This window comes from Podarcis vaucheri (assembly GCF_965113315.1).
Source record: "Podarcis vaucheri genome assembly, chromosome: 13".
NCBI classification, from domain to species: domain Eukaryota; kingdom Metazoa; phylum Chordata; class Lepidosauria; order Squamata; family Lacertidae; genus Podarcis; species Podarcis vaucheri.
In genome coordinates, this window is record NC_138751.1 from 17,426,346 (window position 1) to 17,449,908 (window position 23,563).

Below are 23,563 nucleotides of genomic sequence, written 5' to 3' on the forward strand. Positions count from 1 at the left end.
CTATCTTTTCCTAGTTCATAGCATTTAATCAGCTTGCAAATCACATTATCATGGGGGACACTATTTGGTGTTTTGCTGAAACCAAGATCATTGCATTCACAGTTGTTCCTCAATCCACTAAACTAGGAACTTGATTTTATATTTCTCCCTCCCTCCCTCACACGCACACACAGTATATATAGAGACACATTTATTCTTTGTAATCCATGCAGGCTTCTGCTAACCATTGCATTGCTATAAAGGTGCTTGCAAATTGACTCCCTTGAAATCTATTCTAGTTACCCTCCCTAGCACTGAAGTCAGATAAACTCATTTCACAGATCCTCCTTTTCAAGATCTGGAACAATTGCCTTCAGCCCTGTGGCACTTCACCTGTTCTCCAGGATCTTCCAAAGATGATTAAGACAGAGGTTATGAGAGTACACCAGTGAGTTCCTTTTAGTACCCTCTAGGATGCAATTCATCTGGTCCTTGAGACGAAGCAATCTCAGGTAGTGAGGCTTTTCCTGATGAAATTTCTTACCAATCTCAAACAGACGCTCTGGCCACACTACTCGTGTGCTGACTATGCTATTTATGGAAGATGGAACACAATTCCTCTTTGTGGGGGGAAGACAAGAGGCAAAATAGCAACTGAGCAATCCAGCCTTCTGTGCCACCTGTTAATATTTCACCATCCTTACTGAGAAACAGGCCTAGTGTCCTTCCTCTTCCTCCAAACACACCTTTTTATTGCTTTATTTTTATTGTTCTTGGTAGCACTCACCCCAGCCCCAGCTTATTCTGATCAATTTCCCATCAAGTCTGGACTACACAATCCTAGTGGGCTGCCCTTTCTTATACAATACATGCCTTTTTAAAATCTTCAGCTCATTAGGCTTTTCTACAGCTGCTCTGGCTTTAAGGTGGGGGGGAAGTCCCATTTTCCTCTTTCGCTGGCTTGTTTGAGATGGCTCCCGTTTTCTTCTCTCATTGGAATAGTGCCTTTAGTAATTCCTCCTTTCGGGATTTATCCTGGTCAATGCTGCAAATTCTGATGGAGAGTCATGGGAACAGGCAGTGGGCATAAGCCAGGGAGACTTATGTGTCCATCACACACTTCCAGGCCTGGCCTGGCCATACTTTAGACAGGGTAGGAAGGCCTGCCACAAGCAACTGCGCTTGTGGTACCATTAAGGGCAGCACATTGTCATGTATTTAATTTAATGTTCTTTTAGTAACGTATTTGGGGGGCCCATTTGACCTTTCCACATCGGGCACAAAACCATCTGTATCCATCTCAGCTAGACACACTTATTTCCCTGTCAAACATTTCAGTTGTTCATCAGAAGACATTCAGTACCCATTTGATGGGTAAAATGTGAACCAGCTCTTAGAAAGGCAGAGTCTTCCATCTATCCTTTTGAGCAAATGTTTGCAGCTAGGCAAAAATTTGGCATTTGCCCTTACCTTAAAACTCCTGTCACCCAGGCATGAATCATGACATTTTTTGTCCAGTTTCTAAAGATTACTGTGTGTGCGCGCACTTATATTTGTAACGACGGGATGGTTTCTTATATACATCCTACTACCACTTTAAAATATCTGTAGCAAAAATAATAATAAAAACATCGCAACAAGTAGCAAAATTTGGGTGCTTACTAGAAACCATCTAGTAAAATATATATATTTTCAACACTGGTGATCTTTCTATTTTATGTAAAACAATCCCCAAGTGGGTTTTTGAAGGATAAACTTCTCCACAAAAAAAATTCATAAGCAGATTGACTTCAAATGTTTACATGTGCAGCGAAAACCTCTCCTAGTCCTTAAAAACGTTCACTTTTTTCTCCCCTCAGGAGATTTCCAGCACTTTTTCAGAGTTCCCTGCCTTTAAAGGGATTTTTTCTTTTGTAGCTAAAAAAAAAGAAAAGAAGAATCTTCCCACCTCGTAAAGGGATGCACTTTTTCACAAAGATTTTTCTTAATCAATATAGTTTGTAGATGAAGGTACATGTCTGAAGAGAATCAAGAAACCTCTGGCCTCAGCAGGAGGCAACTTCTTCTAAGGGCTCGTGGGGTTTAGGAGAAGAGGGAAGTTTGGGGTGGGGGTTTGGGGGAGGGTATGTGTAGAAACTGCAACTGGAATTTTTTATATATATAAAAAATCCCATTTATTGACTGGTTTGCATGTTTTTTGGAGTCTGTAAACAAAAACAAAAATAAAAATTGTGGGGCGCAATCCCCACGCACACCACTGTGAGGCCTGTGTCCTTTGAGCAGAGAGAGCCGCTTGCCACTGTCACTCGGGAATGTCGATTACCAATTCATCGTCACCATCCAGGGGGTCTTCGCCACTTCCCTCCCCGGTGTCACTGAACATCTGGTGGGGCACTGTACTGAGGATGGTGGGCGGCGGCAGCTTGGGGGTCCCGCGGGGCGAAGGAAAGGGCAACCCCACCACCACAGATGAACAGTCAGAGTGGGAGGTGGGGGGCAGCGGGAGCTGCAGTGGGGAAAAGAACAAGAAATTGTGGGTGGGAGAGTGAGCCAGGCAGAGCCAAATCTCCTCCTGCATTGCATTCTCTAGTCCCACACAGAAAGGAGCAGCATGTTGCCCACCCCCGTATGAAATGGCAGAATTTCGCGGAAATTTCCTTCCACACAGAGTAACACTGTACTTATTTTAGCCTGCCCAAGCCCATAACACTTGACCTCTCTTCTAGAACTTTCCAGGCTTGCTACCGAGAGCTTAGCGTTTATCCAGGATGTGTAAGGACAGGATGAGCGAGCCTTCCAATAATTTACAGGGTGGGTCTGCAATGTTGTACGTAGCACTAAGACCCATCCAAGAGAACCTCCTCTTTCTACCATGCCCCACATAACTGTCTTCTTAAAATGCCTCTGTGTTTTTTGGCTAAAAAGGTGTCGTATTGATGGGTTCAAAAATCCCCCAGAACAAACAAAAATTGTTCTGTGAGGAGAAGTTTAATTTTCCAGCGGCTCGCTCCGAAGAAGCCTCCACAATTCCCAGGGTTCCCTGGAGAGAAGCCATGATACCACAGAGGTTCAAAATGAGTTTTAAGTTTGCAGTGTAGTTGCAGCTTCATTGCTGTTCTATGTTATTATGCCCTGCTGTGTTCAATGAGAATAATTCAATCTACATGTGCATAGAAAACATCACAATGTGTATGTGTGTGTATATATAGAGAGAAACACACCCAAAATTATATTCTATTCTCCCCACCCCCAAATTATATTGCAATACAGTACAGCAATATGAGCCCCAAATTTAATTCAGTCCCCTACACTCAGACTTCAACCTGTCCACTTAGTGAATTGCAGACACCCTCCGCCCCACACCCAACCCCCAACACAATCTAGATGGTACCTTGAGCTTGCGGGGCCTTTGGGGCCGCCTGGCAGAGCGGGTGGCGTTGGCTTCAGGTTGGGGGGGCCCAGCCTCAGGCTCTAGTGCCAGGTAGTCGGAGGGGAAGGGAGCATAAGGGGGTGAGGCCAGCTGGGTGGGAAAGGGGTGGAGGCGGGGTGGGGAGATGGAATAAGAAATCAAAGTATGAATGATGAGCATGCAAGCCCCAGAAAAGGGTTCTGAGTAAGAAGCCACACACATATAATTTGAGAAATCGATGCCTGTAAGCTTGAGCTGGTCAAACATTACCACCGACCGCCTGAAGATCAGACCAGAAGGCCACCCAATCCAGCCCCCTCCCAGCAACTCGTGTTCAGAGATAGCGTGCCTCTGAATCTGGAGGTTCTACATAGCCATAGCAGCTAAGTAGCTTTTGGCAGACCTCTCCACCTCTGCAGATTTATCTAAACTTTTCTGAAAGCCACCTGAGCTAGTTGCCATCACACCCCAGCGGCAGCGGACTCCATAAGCCATGGCACATTTTGTGAAGTAATATTTTCTTTGGTCGATAGTGAATCTCCTCTCCATCATTTTCACTGGGTGAGCCCAAGTTGTAGTATTATGGAAGGGGGGGGGAGTCTCTCTCCACCTTCACCACACCACGTGTCATTTTATAAATCTCTTTTACCACAGCCTTCCCTACTCTGGTGCCTGCCGGAAGTTTCAGATGACAAGTCCCATCAGCCCCAGACTTACTTCTGAATAGACATGCATTAGGACTGCTTGGTTAGTCACCCCCCACCCCCCCAAAGGCATAAAATTTTAGCCCTTCCTTGGTAGAGGAGGGGTTCCAGTTTCTTGATCGTTTTGGCTGCCCTTTTCAAGCAAACGTCAAGCCTTTGTTGAAATGGGCCTTCTCCTCTTTGAGGGGACCAGATGTACATACAAAACGTGACTGACTACCCAAACACATAGCTCAGACCCAAACACAGCATGGGTGTGCATTATTATACAAGGTGTAGGTAACTAAACATCACCCCCCCCCCAGGCATACCAGTATGATGAACTCACTTCTCCCAACAAATTACGCTATCTCTGGCCAAGGCAGAGAGACGCTCCATTTCATGTCTATATAGCATGTTAGCAACCACAAATAAATGCTGTAATAGAAAATAATGAAGCGAAATGGAGGTGGTATGGGAAGGAGAGGGTGAGGAACAGCCTTGGGCATTCTGACGTCCGTATCCAATGTCAGTCCTTGAAGTCAGGGAAGCCATTTTGAGAGAGAGGCCCAGAGTACTTGTGGCCATAATGAGAAATGGTTATCCTGCCAAACTCAGCAGCAATACCAAAGACACCAGAGTGACCATTTTGAAAGCTGGCCAAGAATCTTGGCCAGAGTGGGCAATGGCATTCAAGCGTCTGTCAGCGCAGCCATGGTGGACAGTACACAAGATGAGCGCCTTTGTTTCGTCTTGGTCTAAGAAAGCAATGGGAACTTCATTGCCACTCTAATCCCTGACACCATTGCCTCATCTCTATGGTAGGCCATGTTGAAGGTCAGGTTAGCTCAACTAAAACCTAGTCAAGCCATCTCTGACGTTTGGGAAGGACCTTATCCAGGGCCATATTTAAAGCTCTAGGATGACACTTGGAATAGTCATGGCTTCTTCCCCCAAAGAATTCTGGGAGTTTTGTTAAGGGTGCCGAGAGTTCTTAGGGAGCCCCCTATTCCCCCCTCAGAGCTACAATCCCCAGGGTGGTTTAACAGTCTTTCCAGGGATCTCTATCACTATCTCTCAGTGCTTTAAACCTATGGGGCAAAGGTGGCCCAAGTCTTTCCCTAGTTCACAGCATTTGAAGACAGTGCCTGCAAGGTCTGACTTGAGCAGCCCTATCCTACCCAGTCCTTTTACCCAGACAGAAATGGAGTTACTCACAGAGGTCAAGTATGGAGATGGCGTCCCTGAAGCCGGGAGCCCAAAGCCGGAAGTTGGCTGGAGGGAAAGGCCTGAAGACGAAGGGGATGAAGCGCTGCCAAGCTGCGGACTTTGTTTTCTGTGGGTAGAAGGAGAAAGGAGTTGCCATGAGGATGAAAAGTTGCCCCGAGCGGAAGCCACAAGGCCAGAGCACCTACGGGCATGGTTTGCGCATGGTGCCAAAGAAATCATACTGAGTGGCTCAGTTTACACGTCACACATCTACCCTGTACATGCCTATCATTACTCAATTACAACTGGATTTATATCCCACCTTTCCCTTTAAAGAAGCCCAGGGTGTCAAAATAGAATACTGTTTTGTATTCTAAAAAATAAAATAAAATTCAGAGTTGCCAGGAACAGTGTCTTTCAGCTATCAAATTTTCAGGTAAAATTTCTCCTGGAAGTCAATACTGAGGGAGGGAGAAACACCTCACTAGAGAGGGCGTTTGACAGACTGGGAATGGCCGCTGGAAAGACCCATCATGGGTCAACACCAACCAGGCAGCCCCCAGTGGCAGCAGCAGCACCACCAAGGCTCTATATGCTGATCATATCTGTTCCCCACTTGTACTGGGAGGAAACAAGACAGAAATAAATATTTGTTTGGTTTGGTTTGTTACGTATTCTGTGTTCTCATTTTGCATTTTTATGCTGTAAACCTCCCTGCAATCTTCAGATGGAGAACGGTATATAAATTTAATAAATGAACTTTAAAAAACAAAGCCATGATAGCTGGCACAATGTTCAGTCCAACCTTGGGATTACAGTTCGTTTTGCTCCAAAAAAAACCACCACCAGTAAGCCAAGAACAACAAAACTTGGCTTGACCGTGGTTTAGTTGGGAGCGAAGAAAACTACAGTTCACAGTTCAGGAATAACACAAAGCCAGGAATCACTGTTTATGTTTCCTCCCAGCATGTTTGGGGTAGGGGAAAGGAGGGGTGATTTGCTCATGCGCCGTAATGTGCGGTTTATGGCTTACTGTGGCATGCAAAGGATGATCAGCAAAACAGACATCTTTGCTTCCTGTAAAGATCACCCTCTAGCATATACCTAAAAGTGGTCCTGCAAGGTCATGTAAGAAAGCAACATATGGTCTTTTTTGCTTCCTAAGAAGGGAGAACATTTTGGAAACTGGCTGAACTTGGCCAAGCAGAAGGATTCTGCCCATTGGCAGGGCTCACAGGATATATCATGCCGTGGTTGGTGGCACTGATCCTTACCCTTCATCTTGGAGACCAGGGCTCACACACTCACCTCTTTAGGGACTGTGGCTCTGTCCCCTTGGGGACCTCCCCATCACTATTGTCAGAGGAGGCTGTTGCCTCCGAGTCTGAAATGAAAAATTAGTTTCAGTCAGAGCTGAATACCAGCGTTCGGCTGAGGAACTCAAGTACCTAACATACATGAGGGTAATTTTATCCATACAACACTCTTTGCGAGGCAGGTTAGGCCGAGAGACATAATTTGGGCAAGATTATCCCGTAATCTTCAAGGCTGAGTGGTGGATTTGAACTCGTGTCTTCCCAGCCTAAGCTCATGCTGCTTCACTGCACTGATTCATGTGACCATCTCCTAGCGCAAAAGCTCTGGCCCCAGATCCTCCTCATTTTGGGCCTCAAACCGCAGACATTTAGGATTAAGCTATAATGTCCTTTCAAATGACTTTTAGCTACCAGTCTTTCTACCACCACATTTATTGAATTATGCGCTACCATGACATAATCATGACACTGCTTTGTTATTTTGGACAAGGCTGTTACTGCTGCTGTGGAAACAACATTTCATTTTCTTCCACTTCTTTGCACATGTCCAAGACAGCGTGGGTGGGGTACCCTCTCCAAAGCACACAACCAGAAGAAAGTCGTGAGCCTTGAATTACCTGATGATTCTTCATCCACGTTCTCATACTGGAGCAGGCGATCAAGCAGAAAACTGGAAAACAGGAAACGATCAGGAGGAGAGGAGGTCACAATCTCAAATGCAACACTTAATTTCTAAGTGGAGAATGTCTGAGGCCAGCACTCTGCCACCTGCCTCAGAAGCCCTGCTCTTCAAACCCAAGTGCACAGAGATTGCGCCAGAAAATTCAGCAGCAGAAGAAAGGCACTCTGCACTGAGGCACTTTTCTCTTATTTTTAGGGCTCAAAGTCTCAAATACTGCTCTGGTATTGAAAACAAAGTCTGGATCTCAACGCTAGACATCTTTGACATAAACTAAGTCCTGCTGCCACCTCAGATATCCTGTTCCTGCTCCCTCCCCACCATTTACGGAACAGTCACCTTTTCAAGGCAGAGCTCGCGTGCAACATTAATAGCAGCTTTTCAGGCAGAAACCAAACAGGTACAGTTTTCCCTAACATGAGATGCATTGATTTCCCCCTGTCACATAGCTTTTAAGGATCCAGGAACCCTGCCAAAAAAAGATGGCAACCCTATCTATTATTTATTTGTTTGTAGAATTGATATCCCACCCTTCATCACTAAAAGATTTCATTCTCCCACACCAAGCCCATAAGCATCTCTCAGTTTCAGCACCACAACCTCCCCCATCATCTCCCCATTCTGCACCCCCTCTTCCCTTCTCTATCGCATCAGCTCACCTTTTATCCCGTGAAACTTTTAAGAGTTTCCTTTGCGCTTTTCTCAGTTCTTCCTGGAAACATTCTTGTTCCTGAGAAATAACAAGAGAGACCATGCAAGTCAGAAGGAGACTTTAAAACAATATTAATATTACAGTTTTATTCATATTGAACAAAAATTATTTTGTTGTGAATGGATGTAAAGGTGGGAAAATATAATTTGTTAAAATTTTTGTTTTGGAATTTAATCTTGGAGAGGAAGCTGGGAAAGGGGGAGAGATTCCACCCCCTCCACCTGAAATTAGAAATGGTAGAAGAAAAAATTCCAAAGTTGAAACAAACCAGCAAGGTCGTAAGTCAAAAGAATATACTGTAAAATATGAATTTTATGATTTGCGTTCAGAATTTAAAAGAGAATTGTGCGAGATAAAGGAAAATGTTGAAAAACAGCTTCTCAAATCCGGGAAAATACTAATTTACTTTCAGAGGCTGTGGGACAACTTAAAGAGGTGAACATACAAACCACTGAGTTGGGAAAGGTTGAGGTGGTAGGTTCGAGGGAAAGGGAAAGTAAAGGTGATCCACAGTAAAAATGGCACCTCGTGTGAACTGATCTGGGAAGATTTTACTTTGATGGAGACAAAACAGAAAGGAAGGGGGAAAGGTATGAGAGGCTACTATATGTGGTGGCAATGTAAAGTTATTAAGAAGGCCTGGGAGGTAACATACAGTGGTGCCCCGCAAGACGAATGCCTCGCAAGACGGAAAACTCGCTAGACGAAAGAGTTTTCCGTTTTGGAGGTGCTTTGCAAAACGAATTTCCTATGGGCTTGCTTCGCAAGACAAAAATGTCTTGCGAGTTCCTGCAGGGTTTTTTTCCTCCCCCCCTTTTTCTAAGCCGCTTATCAGCTGATCCGATAAACTGATAAGCCGCTAAAAGCCGCTAAAAGCGCTAATCCTCTAATCCGTCAATGGGCTTGCTTCGCAAGACGAAAAAACCACTAGACAAAGAGAATCACGGAACGGATTCTTTTCGTCTTGCGAGGCACCACTGTATAAAGATCTGAAGAGAATGTTGAAAATGACCTTTGTTTAAAAAAATAGAAGCTATGATTCTGAAAGGTACAGGACTTAATGGATTTACTGGGCAAAAGACTTTGTTCCTGCACCTGAGAGTGGATGCCAGGCCAAGACCAGCCCAACCCCATAGAAGAAAGAAGCCACCGCCAAAGAAGATTGGTAAAATAAATTAGTGAACTATGCAGGACATATTAGACAACTTGAAACCCAAAGGACATTGGTTTTCTCTTTTTTATTTTTTAAATAAGGGAAATGTTTAAAGCATAACCTTGTAAGCTTTGTGGATAGGCTTTTACATTAGTTGAACTTTTAAAAGTCACTTGTAATAAGATGAGTAAGGTTTAAAAATTGGATTGTTAAGAATATAAGATTTTAAGGACGTGCTTGAATAAGAGTAAAATAATGGAACCAGGAGGGGAAGTGGAGGGAAGTCTATTAAGATTATGGTCTAAATTTTTGAATGTGAATATTATTATGGTTTTTATTTTGGTTGTTTTTGGAAAATTAATAAAATGTTATCAAAAAAAGAAAAGAATGACAACCCGTTAGTTAGCCTTTCTGGAATTAATTGCAGGACAATGAAGTGTGATTTTTGCAAGCTCTTGTGATAACTAAAATAAAAGACTTATATTTTGAACCTGAAAGGATAAATACCCACCATCTATTATGGAATGGTCCAAAGACCCTAAAACTCTTGCTACATTTGAACATACTTTTTAGAAATGCAAATCTCGCTTGGATATCTTTTTGGACAGCATATATTGAGCTATATGTCTAAACTAAAATGTATTGACAGTTACTGTATCATTAATGTGAGCTGACAGTGTTTTTCTTTTTCTTTCCTTTTTCAAACTATCAAATCACTTAATCAAATAATATTTATATACTAGAGGGAAGGGGTGCTTTTTGGATTTCTACCAAAGGGTCAGCTCTGCTCCCAAAAATCATCACGTTTCACACTAGTCTTATATTCCTTTGTTTCATAGAGATTCCTTGCTGTACTGCTGGTTTTAAAATGCCTTCACTGAAGGACCAGGTGCGCAGCCTGGGAGTCAATTTGGACTCAAAGCTGTCCATGGAGGCGCAGGTCAATTCTGTGTCCAGGGCGGCTGTCTACCAGCTCCATCTGGTACGCCGGCTGAGACCCTACCTGCCCGCCGACTGTCTTGCCAGAGTGGTGCATGCTCTAGTTATCTCCCGCTTGGACTACTGCAATGCGCTCTACGTGGGGCTACCTTTGAAGGTGACCCGCAAACTGCAATTAATCCAGAATGCGGCAGCTAGACTGGTGAGTGGGAGTGGCCACCGGGACCATATAACACCGGTCCCAAGAGATCTGCATTGGCTTCCAGTACGTTTCCAAGCACAATTCAAAGTATTGGTGCTAGCCTTTAAAGCCCTAAATGGCCTCGGTCCTGTATACCTGAAGGAGCATCTCCGCTCCCATCGTTCAGCCCAGACACTAAGATCCAGCGCTGAGGACCTTCTGGCGGTTCCCTCATTGTGAGAAGTGAGGTTACAGGAAACCAGACAGAGGGCCTTCTCGGTAGTGGCGCCCGCCCTGTGGAACACCCTCCCATCAGATGTCAAGGAAATAAGTAGCTATCCTATTTTTAAAAGACATCTGAAGGCAGCCCTGTTTAGGGAAGTTTAAAATTTTTATTTTATTTTATTTATACTCCGCCCTCCCCGGCCAAGACCGGGCTCAGGGTGGCTAACATCAAGTATAAAAACCATTGATTAAAATACAACTTAAAATGCAGCCTCATTTCAGTGGAAGCCCAGATAAAAAACTGTTTGGGGGAGAAAACGTCAAATCTTCACCAAGGCCAACCCTCCAGACTGGTCCTACATGGGCCAGAAAAAAGCCAGAGAAGTCCCCAAATAGGGGTTCCATCACAGAAGGAAAAGGCCCTGCGGAAAGAAATCAAATCCCGCAGGGCCCTGGTCTCATGAGACAGTGTTCCACCAGGCTGGAGGCCTGGTTGAAGGTAATCTGACTTCCTTAGGGCCCGGGACCTCTAGAGTATTGCTATTTATGGACCTTAAGGTCCTCTGCGGGGCATACCAGGAGAGGCAGTCCTGTAGGTATGAGGGTCCTAGGCTGTATTGTTTAATGCTGTATTGTTTTTAAGTCGATTGGGAGCCGCCAGAGTGGCTGGGGAAACTCAGCCAGATGGGCGGGGTATAAATAATAAATTATTATTATCATTATTATTATTATTCCTTGAATGTACTGTACTGTAAATGTTTTAACTGTGGTGAGCTGCTCTCCAGACTGAAGAGCAGGATATTAAATGGCTATAAGAAAGCTCTTCTCGCACATTTATCTTTTTTTCAATGCTCAGACAATAACCCTGCATAGTAGGTTAGCACTGTAAGCTCCCACATATCGCTCACTCTTAACCTACAGCTGCCTATCACAGAGCTCATAGTAAAGATAATCCCCAGAAAAGCCCCCCAAACCTAGCACACGCCCCTCCACGTCACACTAGGTTTCGAAAGATGTGTTTTTTTTCAGGGAACAAACCCCACTGAAACCAACCCCGCTCTCAGCTCCCTTACAAGTGAGCAGGCTACTCGTATCTACCTATAAAAACAAAAGCGCGGGTTGATTCAACAGATCTTAACCCGGGGCGCCCCACGTGCTCTCCCCCCCACCCCCCACCCCACGAGAACAGGATGTCCACAATGTTTTGGACACATGGGATCGGAAACATGTTGACACAGCATAACCTGCCCACCCTCGGCTCCCACCCCGTTTCTCACTTAGCCTTAACTCGCTCCGCCTGCAAAGGTAAATATTGCCCCCTCCTTCCAAAATAATATGACCTGCTCCCCCAGACGTCCTTCCCTCCAGTGCCTCCCCTCTCCCCACCGCCCCCCCCAAGCTCCTCACATAGATCAGGAACTTCAGCCTCCTCTTCAAGGCCCTGTAGCGCCTTTTGTAGCCCCCGCTGCCAGGATCAGGCTCTCCCGCCCCGTTCATGCCCACTTTGGGGGAGCAACGGGAGGCAGGAACTGAGACTGGGGTGAGAGAGAGAGAGCGGGGGGACGGGGGACGGGGGGGAGGTTACAGTGGAAGAACTACATTTCCCGGTATGCTCCGGGAAGAAACCTCAGCAAAGCGGATGGGCAGGAGGAGCAGGACTACGACTCCCGGCATGCTTCGCGGCGGGGAGGCTCTTTCCACAACAACAACCCCCAATTTATTTATTTTTTATTATCTGGAGTCCCTATTATTCAGACACGTCACGGGAGCTTTTGAGAGGCCCAAACTCAGGGAATTAAACAAAGGGCAGCGCTTCGTAATATAAAGACAACGTTTCCCCCATTGGACGCGCGTTGCCTTGTCACACCCGGAAGTACCCGCTGCCGCCCCGTTGCTACGGGCACGTACGCGTTGCTAGGACTACGTTTCCCGTCAGGCCCGGCGACGCCGTCGAATCCGCTCCCATTGGCTCATTTGCTAACCCTCGCGAACCACGCCTCCCGCGCCCTGCGTCGCTCCCGTCGCTGTTCCTCAGGACTACACTTCCCAGTAGGCCTTGCGGGGAGAAGGACCGCTTCAGCTCCGAGGAGCGGGAAAGGATGGCAGCGGACCCCGCGGAGTTGCAGAGGATGGAAGCCTTCGTCAGGGCTATTTTCCAGGAAAAGCCCGACCTCAGGTGAGAGTCCGGAGCTGCGCCAGGCTTCCGGCTGAAGGGGCGCCTACAAGGCTGAGGCCCTGAAACCTGCTTTTCGCGCTCGGGACTAAGGAAGACTGGGGTGCCCCTGGGCATTGGCAGAGTGCGTTTGCCTCGCCGCTGAAATAAACCGCACAGCCGGCCGCTTTCGCGTCGGGGAAGGCGGTGGGGGAAAGGCGCTTCCTCGGGAATGGGGGGTGTGACGCGAGGAAAGGCTGAACCGCTGAGCGCACACCTGCTGGCACCTTTTGCCATGAAGATCTGGCCTCCCTTGGAGGAGAAGGTCGTGATCAGTCCCTGGCCGGGGATGGGTGGGTGTCCAGGATATCCCTCTGACCTGGTAAGGACGATGGATCCTGAATCTCTCTTACAAACTTACACCGATTGATACACAGATGCTCTATTAACATCTTAACAGATACATGCCAGACCAGTTTTCCAGGGAGGGGTAAGCCCCCAACATGCCAAGCAATTTTATCTCTTAGGATTTACAGATGAACTATTTTGGGGGATGTATTCTCCCTCATCTCCTTCCTGCTGCTGCAGAGAAATAGTTGAGGTCATTTAAGAGGCTCGAAATGGCTTCAGAATTGCTCGCTACTTCTTTTCAGAATATGGTTTATATACCTATGTATGTGCCTCCATACTGTGTATTTTGAACATTTACTGTTTTGACATCGTAGAGTTGGGGGGGGGGTGAGTACACACATAGGGTGACGCTAAACCACTGAGCCTCTTGAGCTTGCCAATCAGAAGGTTGGTGGTTCAAATCCCTGCAACGGGGTGAGCCCCCTTTGCTGTGTCCCAGCTCCTGCCAACCTAGCAGTTTGAAAGCATGCCAGTGCAAGTAGATAAATAGGTACTGCTGCGGTGGGAAGGTAAACAGCGTTTCCTTGTGCTCTGGCTCCTGTCACGGTGTTCTGTGGGCAAACGCTGGGTCCCTCAGCCTGAAAAGCAAGATGAGTGCCGCAATTCAATAGTCGCCTTTGATTGGACTTAACTGTCCAGGGGTCCTTTACCTTTTTACCTTTTACACACATAGGCCAGTTCTCAGGTAACAAGCCCAATGTCTAGGGTGAGGGAGCCCACAGACACCAGCTGTGACCATTTTGCTCAAGTACTTTTAAGTACATGGTGCATCTGTCTCCCATCGGGAGGTTGTGGACATGTAAAACCCTACATGGCTTAGGACCTACGCACTCTGTGCATTGCCTGCTCCCATTTAAGCCTGCCTGTATGTTGTACAGTGGTGCCCCGCAAGACGAATGCCTCGCAAGACGAAAAACCCGCTAGACGAAAGGGTTTTCCGTTTTTCGATGCGCTTCGCAAGACAAATTTCCCTATGGGCTTGCTTCACAAGACGAAAACGTCTTGCGATTTTTTCGCTTTCCCCCCCTTTTTCTAAGCCGCTAAGCCACTAATAGCCTTTTAGCCACTAAGCCTTTAATAGCCGCTAAACCGCTAATAGCGCTAAGCCGCTAATAGGGTTGCTTCACAAGACGAAAAAACCGCTAGATGAAGAGACTCGCGGAGCGGATTATTTTCGTCTTGCGAGGCACCACTGTATTTATCAAGCACTTGCTATGTGGCAACACACAAGAGGGTGCCCTCAGGACTGGCAGATCAATAATGGAATGCCCTCCTTTCTTACATATAACAGGTGCCTACGCTGTTGGGCTTTTAGTACCAAATAAAAATGTGTTTATTTGCCCCAGATTTCAGTTAATCCGTGCATTGGTGCTGGAGATGGGCATGCTTATCTTGCTGGTTCCTTGTGACTTGGTGGCTGTTGATATTTTATTATTGTATTGTTTTTATATGCATTGGAACTGGAGATGAAACTTGAACTGGAAATGACATTAACAGTGAATGTGTGGCTATTCAACAAAAGCCTCATTCCTCACCATTATTGCTGTTTCTTGCAGCACCCTCACAAATGCTATAATCCGGAAGAAATATCTCCTTCATACCGGGCGGGAGAGTATGGCTGAAGAGCAAAAGGTGCAACTCAGGAAGCTGGTGGAAGTCGAGTTGAACCGGATGGAGGTGTGGGCAATGTTAGCGGGTAAAGGGCAGGGCAGCACTTTCTCGGGGGGGGGGGCAGCTGGAGGAGAGGAAAGGTGTGCTGTGCCACCGGAGGCAGTGAAAGGGGTCCAAATAGTTAAAGCTGGAAACTTTTCATTTTGATGTCATCTACAGGAGGAGGATTCCGTGAATGCCGTAGAGTTCATGGCAAAATTCAAGACTCACATCAACTCCATAATCCAGAAGCGACCTCGCTGCAACTCTGATACCCCTGGCGAGGAGTTAGAAATCCAAGAGCACAAGAAGCAGCGAACTGGAAGCATTCCAGGTACATGACAAGATTGCAAAATGCTGTCCTGTATGCAAATGCTCCCTGGCATAGTCTTAGTCTCTCGCTTGTGGAAGGGTCTTTCTGAAGGTTGGTTTTCACAATTATTTGTAAATGGCAGGCTGACAGTTTTTTGGGAAAGATGACTTTTCCCACCTGTTTACTATCCTTTCCTTGTGATATGCAGCTGCAGGGGAGTATCTGAGACTCTTGGAGCATGAGTGTGTGTGAGAGAGAGTTCTGTGCATAGCGGTCAACCTTCCCTTTTTTTGTGGGAAATTCCCTTATTCCAGCACTGCTTCCCGCTGCTATCCTGGATTGTTAGATATCCTGTAGACTGTCCCTGGGACAGGTGAGGCTGCTGATCCCTTATTTTTGAGGCTGCTGATCCCTTATTTTCAAATCTTAAGTTGACAGTTATGGTTCTGTGATTATTTTATTTTATTTTTTTAAAGCGTTTATTAATTTTTTTAATTAAAACATCTAATTAACATATCAAATCCAATCCAATGAAAATAAAAAAATAAAAAGTCCAATTGTCTTCCAAATTGTAATAATTTTTGTTTTGGCTTCCCACGGTCTGAATTCCGAAGCGCTTTCAACATCATAGTCCTGCCTCTCATCATCATCAATGTTTTTCATAATTCCATATCCAATTTTTTCCCTCCACATTTTGAGTCTGGTTATGTGATCCTCATTCATGTCAGAAAACAGATACTTTTTTCCCCTATGGAGTGCAGATTTGTCTGTATATTGTACTTTTTCAGCTGTTTTTGTTTTTTCATCGCACTGCTTCATTTAATTGCATCCAAATTCAGAGTTTTGTCCATTGTTATTTTCGCAGCTCCCAAATCGTTAATCTTTCCCGTCCAGGTGTTATCAAAGAAACAGAGAGAAACCTCCTTCTGAAACTCCTTGTTGATTTATTCTTGGTTCTGTGATTGTTTAAAGCAATTGCACAGTCCGTGAGGAAGTGCTGCTGCTTGCCTGTCCAGTATGCACTGCTTTCAGTTTGCTTGGATGACCTTGCTTTCTGGCAGGAAATTGCTGGGACCTTCCTCTGAGGGACCTGCAGTCCAGATAACGGGCTGATAGCAGCACATAATTGAAATCGGCTTCTCTTGTTTTAAAAATCCACTTTGTTTTGTCTTTTATCCCACACTCAGGCCCTTCCCTCCATCACTGATGGCTTGCTTAGCTTCAGCCAGATTCCTGCATCGTAGAATTGTAGAGTTGGAAGGATTCTGTTAGTTATGTTGAGAATTACCTTAATGGAGATCTGTGTCAGCTGCATTTTTATGTGTAGAGAGAAAGGGCTTTTCACAGAAAGCATGTGGTTACCTCCTTTATAGGCTCTCTGCCACTTTCAGAACACATTTTTAAATGTATAAAAGAATGGAAAAGCTATATGCCCATGGAACACTAGCATGTCTCTTTAATTATCAAAATGCAGAGAGTTTTTCATGTAAGGTGGAAGGTTCATTCGTGTTTTCTGAACACACATTACCTCCGCCACTGTCAGCTTTCTTCTCCATGGGTAGATCCCTGTCCTGGCTTGAGCCTAAAAACAGGCCTCGTGGGGAGGAGGAGGCCATAAGGGAAGCACCACATCTTCTGAGTGTAGATGATGGTGGCCTGAGGTGGGGGAACATCTCTGGAATATTTGCCTGGAACTCACCTTGGCACTCCTACGGTGCCGTGTCATACCCACTCTGCATTGGTGCGAAGTCAATTGTTTAGTGGGGCAGCACTTGCACTTTGGAACTCCTTGCCTCTTGAAATCAGGCCAACGTCTTCACTGTATGCTTTTCGGCACCTGCTAAAAATATTCTTTTTTTAGACAAGCTTAACCAGATGCTTGGAAAGCTGAGGTAATTTTGATCTATTTTAGTATTTTAACTCTTGTACGTTTTAAAGTAGGGCTGTGAACCTACTTTATTGTTTTATCTTTTTGTAGACCGCTTTGAGGTTTATTTGTTTTTTTACAATCAAGTAGTGCATAAATTTTATGAAATAAATAAATAATAAATACTGCGTCTCTAAACACTTTTAATAAACACTTATCCTTTTTTAAAAAAGTAATGTTACTATTTTTCCTTTATTTATGGTATTTCAGGTTTGTAATTCTTCTCTCACCAGTAGAAAATAGGACAGTGGGATATTGTTATGCTCCACTTTCTTGAAGGCAGTAAAAACACCATCCTTCTCGGAGGCTTCTAAGTTGCCCCTCTGCAAGCAGCAATTCATTTTTTCTGCCCCTGCTTGAAGCAGGCCAGTTTAATCACTGGTGTTCTTCGGGCCCTTAACTGCTGTTTTCTTGTGAGTGCAGTTACTGTGTGTGTGTGTGTGTGTGTGTGTGTGTGTGTGGTTTGCCCTTTTTTGAGGGGTTTTTTCCTCAGCAGGTTGTTTTTTGTTTGTTATTAGATGGGTTTTTGACCTCTGATCACCGTAACGATTCCTACTTGCTTTCCTCTGTGGCGTTTTCTCTCCTCTGCTGTTTGCTAAATTAATTCTACTGAGTCGGCAAATAAAATTGTGTTTTTTATTCTTTGCTTTTTAAAAAAAACACGAACAAATGTTAAAAAGAAACAGGGTGGGAAATAATTTGAATTAGTCGGACAAGGGTATATCCCTCATAGTGGGTTGCTATGCATTACAGGGCTATGCTATTATGGAGGGGGCACACGTGACCCTATTGGCTCCACCACCAGTTGCGACAACATTGGGGATGCCTGGCCGCCTGCAGACAGTTGTTAATTTGCCACAGGTGACCAGGCAAATTTCCAGCCAAGTAGACTGATTAGTGCCCCTTCTCAATATCTGTCATGTTGCTCACTTTTTATCTTCCAGAAGTCAGTTCTGATGATAAAGATTCTGGGATTGATTCCAAGAAGATACCTAAGCATGTTGGAGCTGGGAAATCTTCTAGCTGCTCCGACCAACAAGATTCCGGAGCAGAAGGGCAGGCTGACGGATCCGAGAGCGATGGGCAAAGTGCAAAGAAGAGAAGGAGGGAACGACCCCAGAGGGGGAAAGGTAGCAGGAGACAGAGAGAACGATCAGGGAGTGAGTCGAAGGAGACAACAGAAGAGGAACAGAGTGACCTTGAAGAGATCAGAAAACATAAGGCAGCAAAAGGCCAAAGAATTGAATCAGGGAGTGACTCTGAACAAGAGCTGAGCAACTACAGGAACCAGAAAAAGAAAGGGTTTGGCAAAGAACAGAAGCGGACTGAGACACCAGGCAAAGGAAAGAACAGAAATATGGATGAGCAAAGGAGGAAAATGGAAGAAGAGTCGGAAGACGACATGGAGCTGCCCAAGGCAAGAAAAATGTGCGAGGGGGGAAGAATTGATGGAAGTGAGAGTGAAGAGGAGATGAAGGGCACTGGTGGCAAAAAGGCTCAGAACAGGCCAAGACGAAGATGTTTGAAGGCTCAAGAGGAGAGTGAGGGTGAGGATGAATCAGAGAGCGAGTCAGAGGATGAGCAGCCCAGCATGCAAAACAAGATGAGGAGAAATAGTAAACGAAGCAAGGAAAGTGTTAGGGCAGAGGAGCTGGAGAGGGATTCAGAGAGCGATTCTGAAGACGATGGGGAGTTCAAGAGGCAGGCCAGCAAAGGAATGAAAAAGACGCAGAAGAGGAAGGAACTGGAGGAGAAAAAGCAGGGGAAGCATAAGTCTCCCAAGCAAAGCACAAGCAGGGAAGAATTGGAAAGCAAGAGAAATGAGCGTAAGAGCTCAGAGCGAAAAAGAAAAGGGACGAAGGAGCCCAGCAGTAGCAAAGATGAATCGTGCAGTGAGACAGAGGAGATGGAAAGGGGCAAAAGCAAATCCAAGATGTCTGACGGGAGCAGTGACGAATCAGAAGATGGGTCAGAAGAGTGTGAAAGTGGAAAGTTGAGAAAGAAAAGAGAGCTTAAAAAGAAGGGCAAGAGTGTGTCTGGGAGTGAATGTAGCTCAGAGGAAGAGTCGCTGAGAAAGAAAGGAGAGAAGTCCCAGGGAAAGCATACCATCACTGAAAAAGATCTGGAGACGGATTCAGAGGACAGTGGAAGTGAATTGGTGGGAAGGAAAAAAGGACTGCAGAAGACTGGGGTGCAGAAGCCCCAAAGGAGGGAAGCGAGTTCAAGCTCAGGAGATGAAGATGACCCCCGTTCTTCCAAACGCAAAGGAAAGGTAAGGAGATCTTTGCTTGGCAATGCCAAACATTAATAGCTCTGTACAATTGTGGGCACAGTTTGTCCTCTCCCTCCCTCCCCCCCCCCCCAGCATGTTAAGATATTCCCAAGATTGATATTTACTCAAGTCTTTTGTGTTCTGGGTGGCAGTTCCAGCACCATAATGTGCTGGTCAGTGTATATTCAGCCTGGCCATGGAGTGTAGTCTGGCACGAGCTTTTGTTCTCAAAAGTAACCTGAATCATTGTGCGAATGTCAGGCACGCAGGGAGCACAGAGTTTGGGGATTAATGGGCAGTGGGGGCCCTTAGTCTAAGCAAGCTGCCCACCTTTACTCTTTCCTTTTGCTTCTATATTGAAAATCAAATTTGTGTGTGTATTTTAACTATGCATCCTGCCTTTCAGGATACACATACTTCCCAGGCATTTAACTTAAGACCATAGGAACAGAATCTCAGACCATTGGCCCATCTATCTCATTGTTGTCTACACTGACTGGCAGCAGCATCTGTGTGGAGAGGCTGGGGGTTGAGCCCGGGAATCTTCTGCCTGAAAAGCTAAGGCCCTTCCACTAGCATGCGGCACCCAAAAGGGAATGCGGCTGGAAAAGTTTCCCCTCCCTCGCAATAAGGCACAGCGTGGTTATTTTAAAGGAATGGCTGCCTTTTGAAAATGCAGTGTTTTTATGGACCCCGTGTCAGGTTTTGCAATCTCTTCCCCGTTCCCCACCTGCTGCAGGACAAAGAGCATCACTCCAGGAAGAATGAGGAGCACTCTTCAATCAGACGCCTGAAACGCTACATCCGGGAGTGTGGTGCCCATCGGAATTACAAGAAGCTGCTTAGCGGTTGCCACTCCCGCAAAGCTCAGCTGAAGGTGCTGAAAGAGGAGCTGGAAAACCTCGGCCTGAAGGGTAGGTGCCAGTTGGATGCTTTAGGCAGAAACTGGGAAGAGCAGGGAAAGCCTGTTTTCAAGGGAAGGAGAGAGGGAGGGAAAGGCTGGATCCAGGAACTAGGTCAGCAGCACTGTGTGTGCTTGCTTCCAAACCCCACATTCAGACCAAGGAAGTTGTGGATGCTGCAACCAGCCTGTAGGAGTTACGCACACACAGCCCATTTTCAAAGTCAATAGCTGATCTTGTGCGATTATGGAAAGAGCTGTTGGGAGTCCCGTGACCACACACACCGCCTTCACTACTGTAATTCCTACTTGGGGGTCCTCTGGGTCAGAAATTTAAACAGGTGTCTCCAGAGACTATTTTTTACAGCCTCAAAAGCCAGATTCTTTGCATGATCCAGAAATCCGTCAAATGAAGCTGTCTTTTAATGTGTTGGACGACTGTTCCTTCTGGCTCAGCGTTGGCTGCCAGTGACTCTCCCACACTTTAGGCAGGGGACTTTTCCAGCCCTAACTGGCGATGCCAAGGGTTGAAGCGTGGACCTTCTGCATGCAGAGCATATGTTCTGTCACTGCGCTAAAGCCCTTCTCTAGTTTCTCCCATCCATCAAGGTTTCTTTGGTTTGTGAGACTTGAAGAGAACTTGCTTTCCTCACTACTACATCCCCACATGAATGAAAAGCTGCCCCTGTTTGAATTTGTACCCATCAGGCTCTTTTAAAGGCACCGTACCTCAGGGAAATTACAGCAACACCTTTTTCAGAGTGTGGCTATTTTTGAGTCTTATCCTTCTGAGCACAGGGGGACGCTTGCCCATGTGTCTCACTTCTTGGCCTGTGTTTTCCCTCCCCTTTTCTCAGGGGCACCATCTCTGGCCAAGTGCAAGGCCTTGAAGAAGAAGCGGGAAGTGGCCGCCGAAATTGCTTCGCTCGATCTCTGCAACATCATCGCCACACAAGGTAAAGGTGGGAGGAGCCAAAGAGAAGGGGCATGGCTAGTGGTAGATGGGAAGAAACCTGGAAACTTTAACTTCCTGATTTCTGCCTTTGTTTTGCATGTGTATTTGAGCCTACCTGCCCCATACAGGGTGATATCCAGTTAAGTCACACTCAGAGCAGGCCCACTGATATCAGTGGATTTAAGATACTAAAGCCCATTTGATTTCAGCGCTCCCTCTGTGCGATTAACATTTAATATCGCGCATCGTCTGGTGGGAAAACTGGAAATCAGACGTGGGGCTTGTGATACGCTTCTTCCCAATCTTGGATATTCTACTTTTCTAACCGATTGTCGTTTACTTCCAGTCTTGTTTTGCATCTTATTTCTGACCAAAGGGTGCACGGCAACCGTTCCTTTTGGTGATCAAGTAAATACTACAGATATTCCAGTTTCTTTTTTCTTTTTCTTTTGCATGCATGCATGCGGGGGCAGGGAGGGAAAAGGGCACAGGTGTAAGAAAAATGATGGTAGAGTTCTAGGGGTTTCGTTTAGATGCAAGGGGAGTGAATGCTGTAAGAGGGGAGAAGCCAAGAGGGGGTTTTGCTTGAAGACATGTGCTTCACATCTTGTGGTTGTGAGTTCAGAGGAAGTGGGCTTGGTCCATGGAGCCCTACAAGTGTCCTTAGAGCTGCAGCTGTTGCCTCTTCATGTGAAACTCTTTTCTGTCTCTCTCTCTGCCCTTTTATTCACACAGGCCGCCCAAGGCGTCAAAACGTCTGGAGTCTCTACAGCAAGCCTAAGCAGCTCAGCTCCCCAGAGGATTCACCCGTCCACAGTCCTATTAGGGACTGGTCCCACCTTAAAGGGGTCATCAGTTCAGATGGGGAAAGCAATTGACTCCAGGGTTGGAGGGAAGCGTAGGCATTCATGGGTTGCTTGTTGCCCTAATTTTGAGGGGGAAACACAAGTTGGTCTGACCCTGACAACCAAGAGAGGGCTTCGTGATGTTTTTGGCCCATTTTACCCCACTCGACATGCATGACAAAACAAAGATAATGTTAATATTTTTGTTGCTGTTTCCCCATCACTAGCATGAAAGGCGGGACACAAATGTCTCTGCCGAGGGCAAAGGTTCATCCCTTCCCAAAAATATTTGTACCCCTAAGGGAGATGGGCAGAGAGAGCACCAGTTCCTTCAAATAGTTGTATTATAGTTGAGGTATGGCCACCTTCCCCTATGACCCTTCTTTCCAAGAGTAAACAAGAACACATGCAAGAGTATATTGCAAAGGAGGGGATGTGGAGCTTCATTTCCCATATGGTTTGGTACCTTGCCTCTTTTCATATTTTGTGGCATTTCTCTTCCCTCTGGGCACCTCCTAAAGGAGAACGGAATTGATTCACTTGGTTAGAGGACAGATGTGCCTTTGCAATGTGGACCACATTCAATTATGGATGGTGTTCTGGAGATTTTACAGCTAAAATGTTTTATATTTGTTAATAAATGTTGGACTTTCTAAGTGAGACTCCGTACACCCTCCCAACTGCTCTTTTCATGAACGTATAGGCGAAGTCATTCACCATAATCCAACAACTGGTGCAGAAGCTGGATCCGTCAAAGCGTCTAAATTATTGCAGCTTTTCCTAAAAGGCCAAACTTCTAGATCTCGCAGAACCAGAGGCTCTGGCACAGGGGTCAGCAACCTTTTTCAGCCGTTGGCTGGTCCACCGTCCCTCAGACCATTGGGTGGGCCAGACTATACTTGGCGGGGTGGGGGGGATGAACGAATTCCTATGCCCCACAAATAACCCAGAGATGTGTTTTAAATAAAAGTACAGTGGCACCTCAGGTTACAGACGCTTCAGGTTACAGACTCCGCTAACCCAGAAATAGTGCTTCAGGTTAAGAACTTTGCTTCAGGATGAGAACAGAAATCGTGCTCCGGCGGCGGCAGGAGGCCCCATTAGCTAAAGTGGTGCTTCAGGTTATGAACAGTTTAAGGTTAAGTACGGACCTCCAGAACGAATTAAGTACTTAATCCAAGGTACCGCTGTACACGTTCCACTCATGTAAAAACACCAGGCAGGCCCCACAAATAACCCAGAGATGCATTTTAAATAAAAGGACACATTCTACTCATGTTAAAAACACGCTGATTCCCAGACCGTCCGTGCGCCGGATTGAGAAGGCGATTGGGCCGGATCTTGCCCACGGGCCTTAGTTTGCCTACCCTGCTCTAGCATATTGGGAATGGAGCTTCTGTGGCTGCGTGGCTCTTCCCCCTGTGACATGATCCCGCACTGCTGGGGAGTGCGGGTGCTGTGTGCTGCAGTGACCTCACCCATTTGTCTGCTACAGACTTGGCTTATTCACACCAATACACACACCTCTACAGCCTAGGAATCCACCACAGGGAAGTTGCTCTAGATCCTTTAACTTTGCCTCACTTGCCCAGGCTTCTCATCCTGTCACGGCAACATGCTTTGTGCCGATCTTTGAATGCATACAAGAAATG

General features: G+C 46.0%; 2 protein-coding genes across 4 annotated transcripts; one reads left to right on the forward strand and one right to left on the reverse strand.

Annotated features, from left to right (window-relative positions):
* Window positions 1–1,751: 1,751 nt before the first annotated feature.
* On the reverse strand, window positions 1,752–12,364 carry INO80E (INO80 complex subunit E). Of its 2 annotated transcripts, XM_082195531.1 has the most exons (7): window positions 11,893–12,357; window positions 7,935–8,005; window positions 7,214–7,266; window positions 6,589–6,664; window positions 5,290–5,407; window positions 3,371–3,499; window positions 1,752–2,485 (listed from the first exon to the last, which is right to left on the reverse strand). In XM_082195531.1, exons 1-7 carry the CDS (start codon window positions 11,980–11,982, stop codon window positions 2,282–2,284), a joined length of 741 nt encoding a protein of 246 aa, XP_082051657.1. In that variant the 5' UTR covers window positions 11,983–12,357; the 3' UTR covers window positions 1,752–2,281. The 2 variants fall into 2 exon arrangements, with proteins under 2 accessions (XP_082051657.1, XP_082051658.1); XM_082195532.1 differs by lacking the exon at window positions 3,371–3,499 and having other exon boundaries at window positions 11,893–12,364.
* Window positions 12,365–12,504: 140 nt separating this feature from the next.
* Window positions 12,505–22,573, forward strand: HIRIP3 (HIRA interacting protein 3). 2 transcript variants are annotated; one of them, XM_082195528.1, is made up of 7 exons: window positions 12,505–12,661; window positions 14,605–14,725; window positions 14,879–15,032; window positions 17,883–19,210; window positions 19,950–20,124; window positions 20,969–21,067; window positions 21,802–22,573. In XM_082195528.1, exons 1-7 carry the CDS (start codon window positions 12,585–12,587, stop codon window positions 21,942–21,944), a joined length of 2,097 nt encoding a protein of 698 aa, XP_082051654.1. In that variant the 5' UTR covers window positions 12,505–12,584; the 3' UTR covers window positions 21,945–22,573. The 2 variants fall into 2 exon arrangements, with proteins under 2 accessions (XP_082051654.1, XP_082051655.1); XM_082195529.1 differs by lacking the exon at window positions 14,605–14,725 and having other exon boundaries at window positions 12,535–12,661.
* Window positions 22,574–23,563: the final 990 nt, after the last annotated feature.

Bases quoted from the DNA above. Each gene is read 5' to 3' on its own strand.
- INO80E (XM_082195531.1), bottom strand. From the start codon at position 11,982: ATGAACGGGGCGGGAGAGCCTGATCCTGGCAGCGGGGGCTACAAAAGG. The intron at 7,267-7,934 runs GTGAGCTGATGC...CCTGTTTTCCAG, and splicing joins AAAGTTTCACGGGATAAAAG to TTTTCTGCTTGATCGCCTGC. The intron at 6,665-7,213 runs GTAATTCAAGGC...TTTTCATTTCAG, and splicing joins CGTGGATGAAGAATCATCAG to ACTCGGAGGCAACAGCCTCC.
- HIRIP3 (XM_082195528.1), top strand. From the start codon at position 12,585: ATGGCAGCGGACCCCGCGGAGTTGCAGAGGATGGAAGCCTTCGTCAGG. The intron at 12,662-14,604 runs GTGAGAGTCCGG...TGTTTCTTGCAG, and splicing joins CAGGAAAAGCCCGACCTCAG to CACCCTCACAAATGCTATAA. The intron at 19,211-19,949 runs GTAAGGAGATCT...CACCTGCTGCAG, and splicing joins CTTCCAAACGCAAAGGAAAG to GACAAAGAGCATCACTCCAG.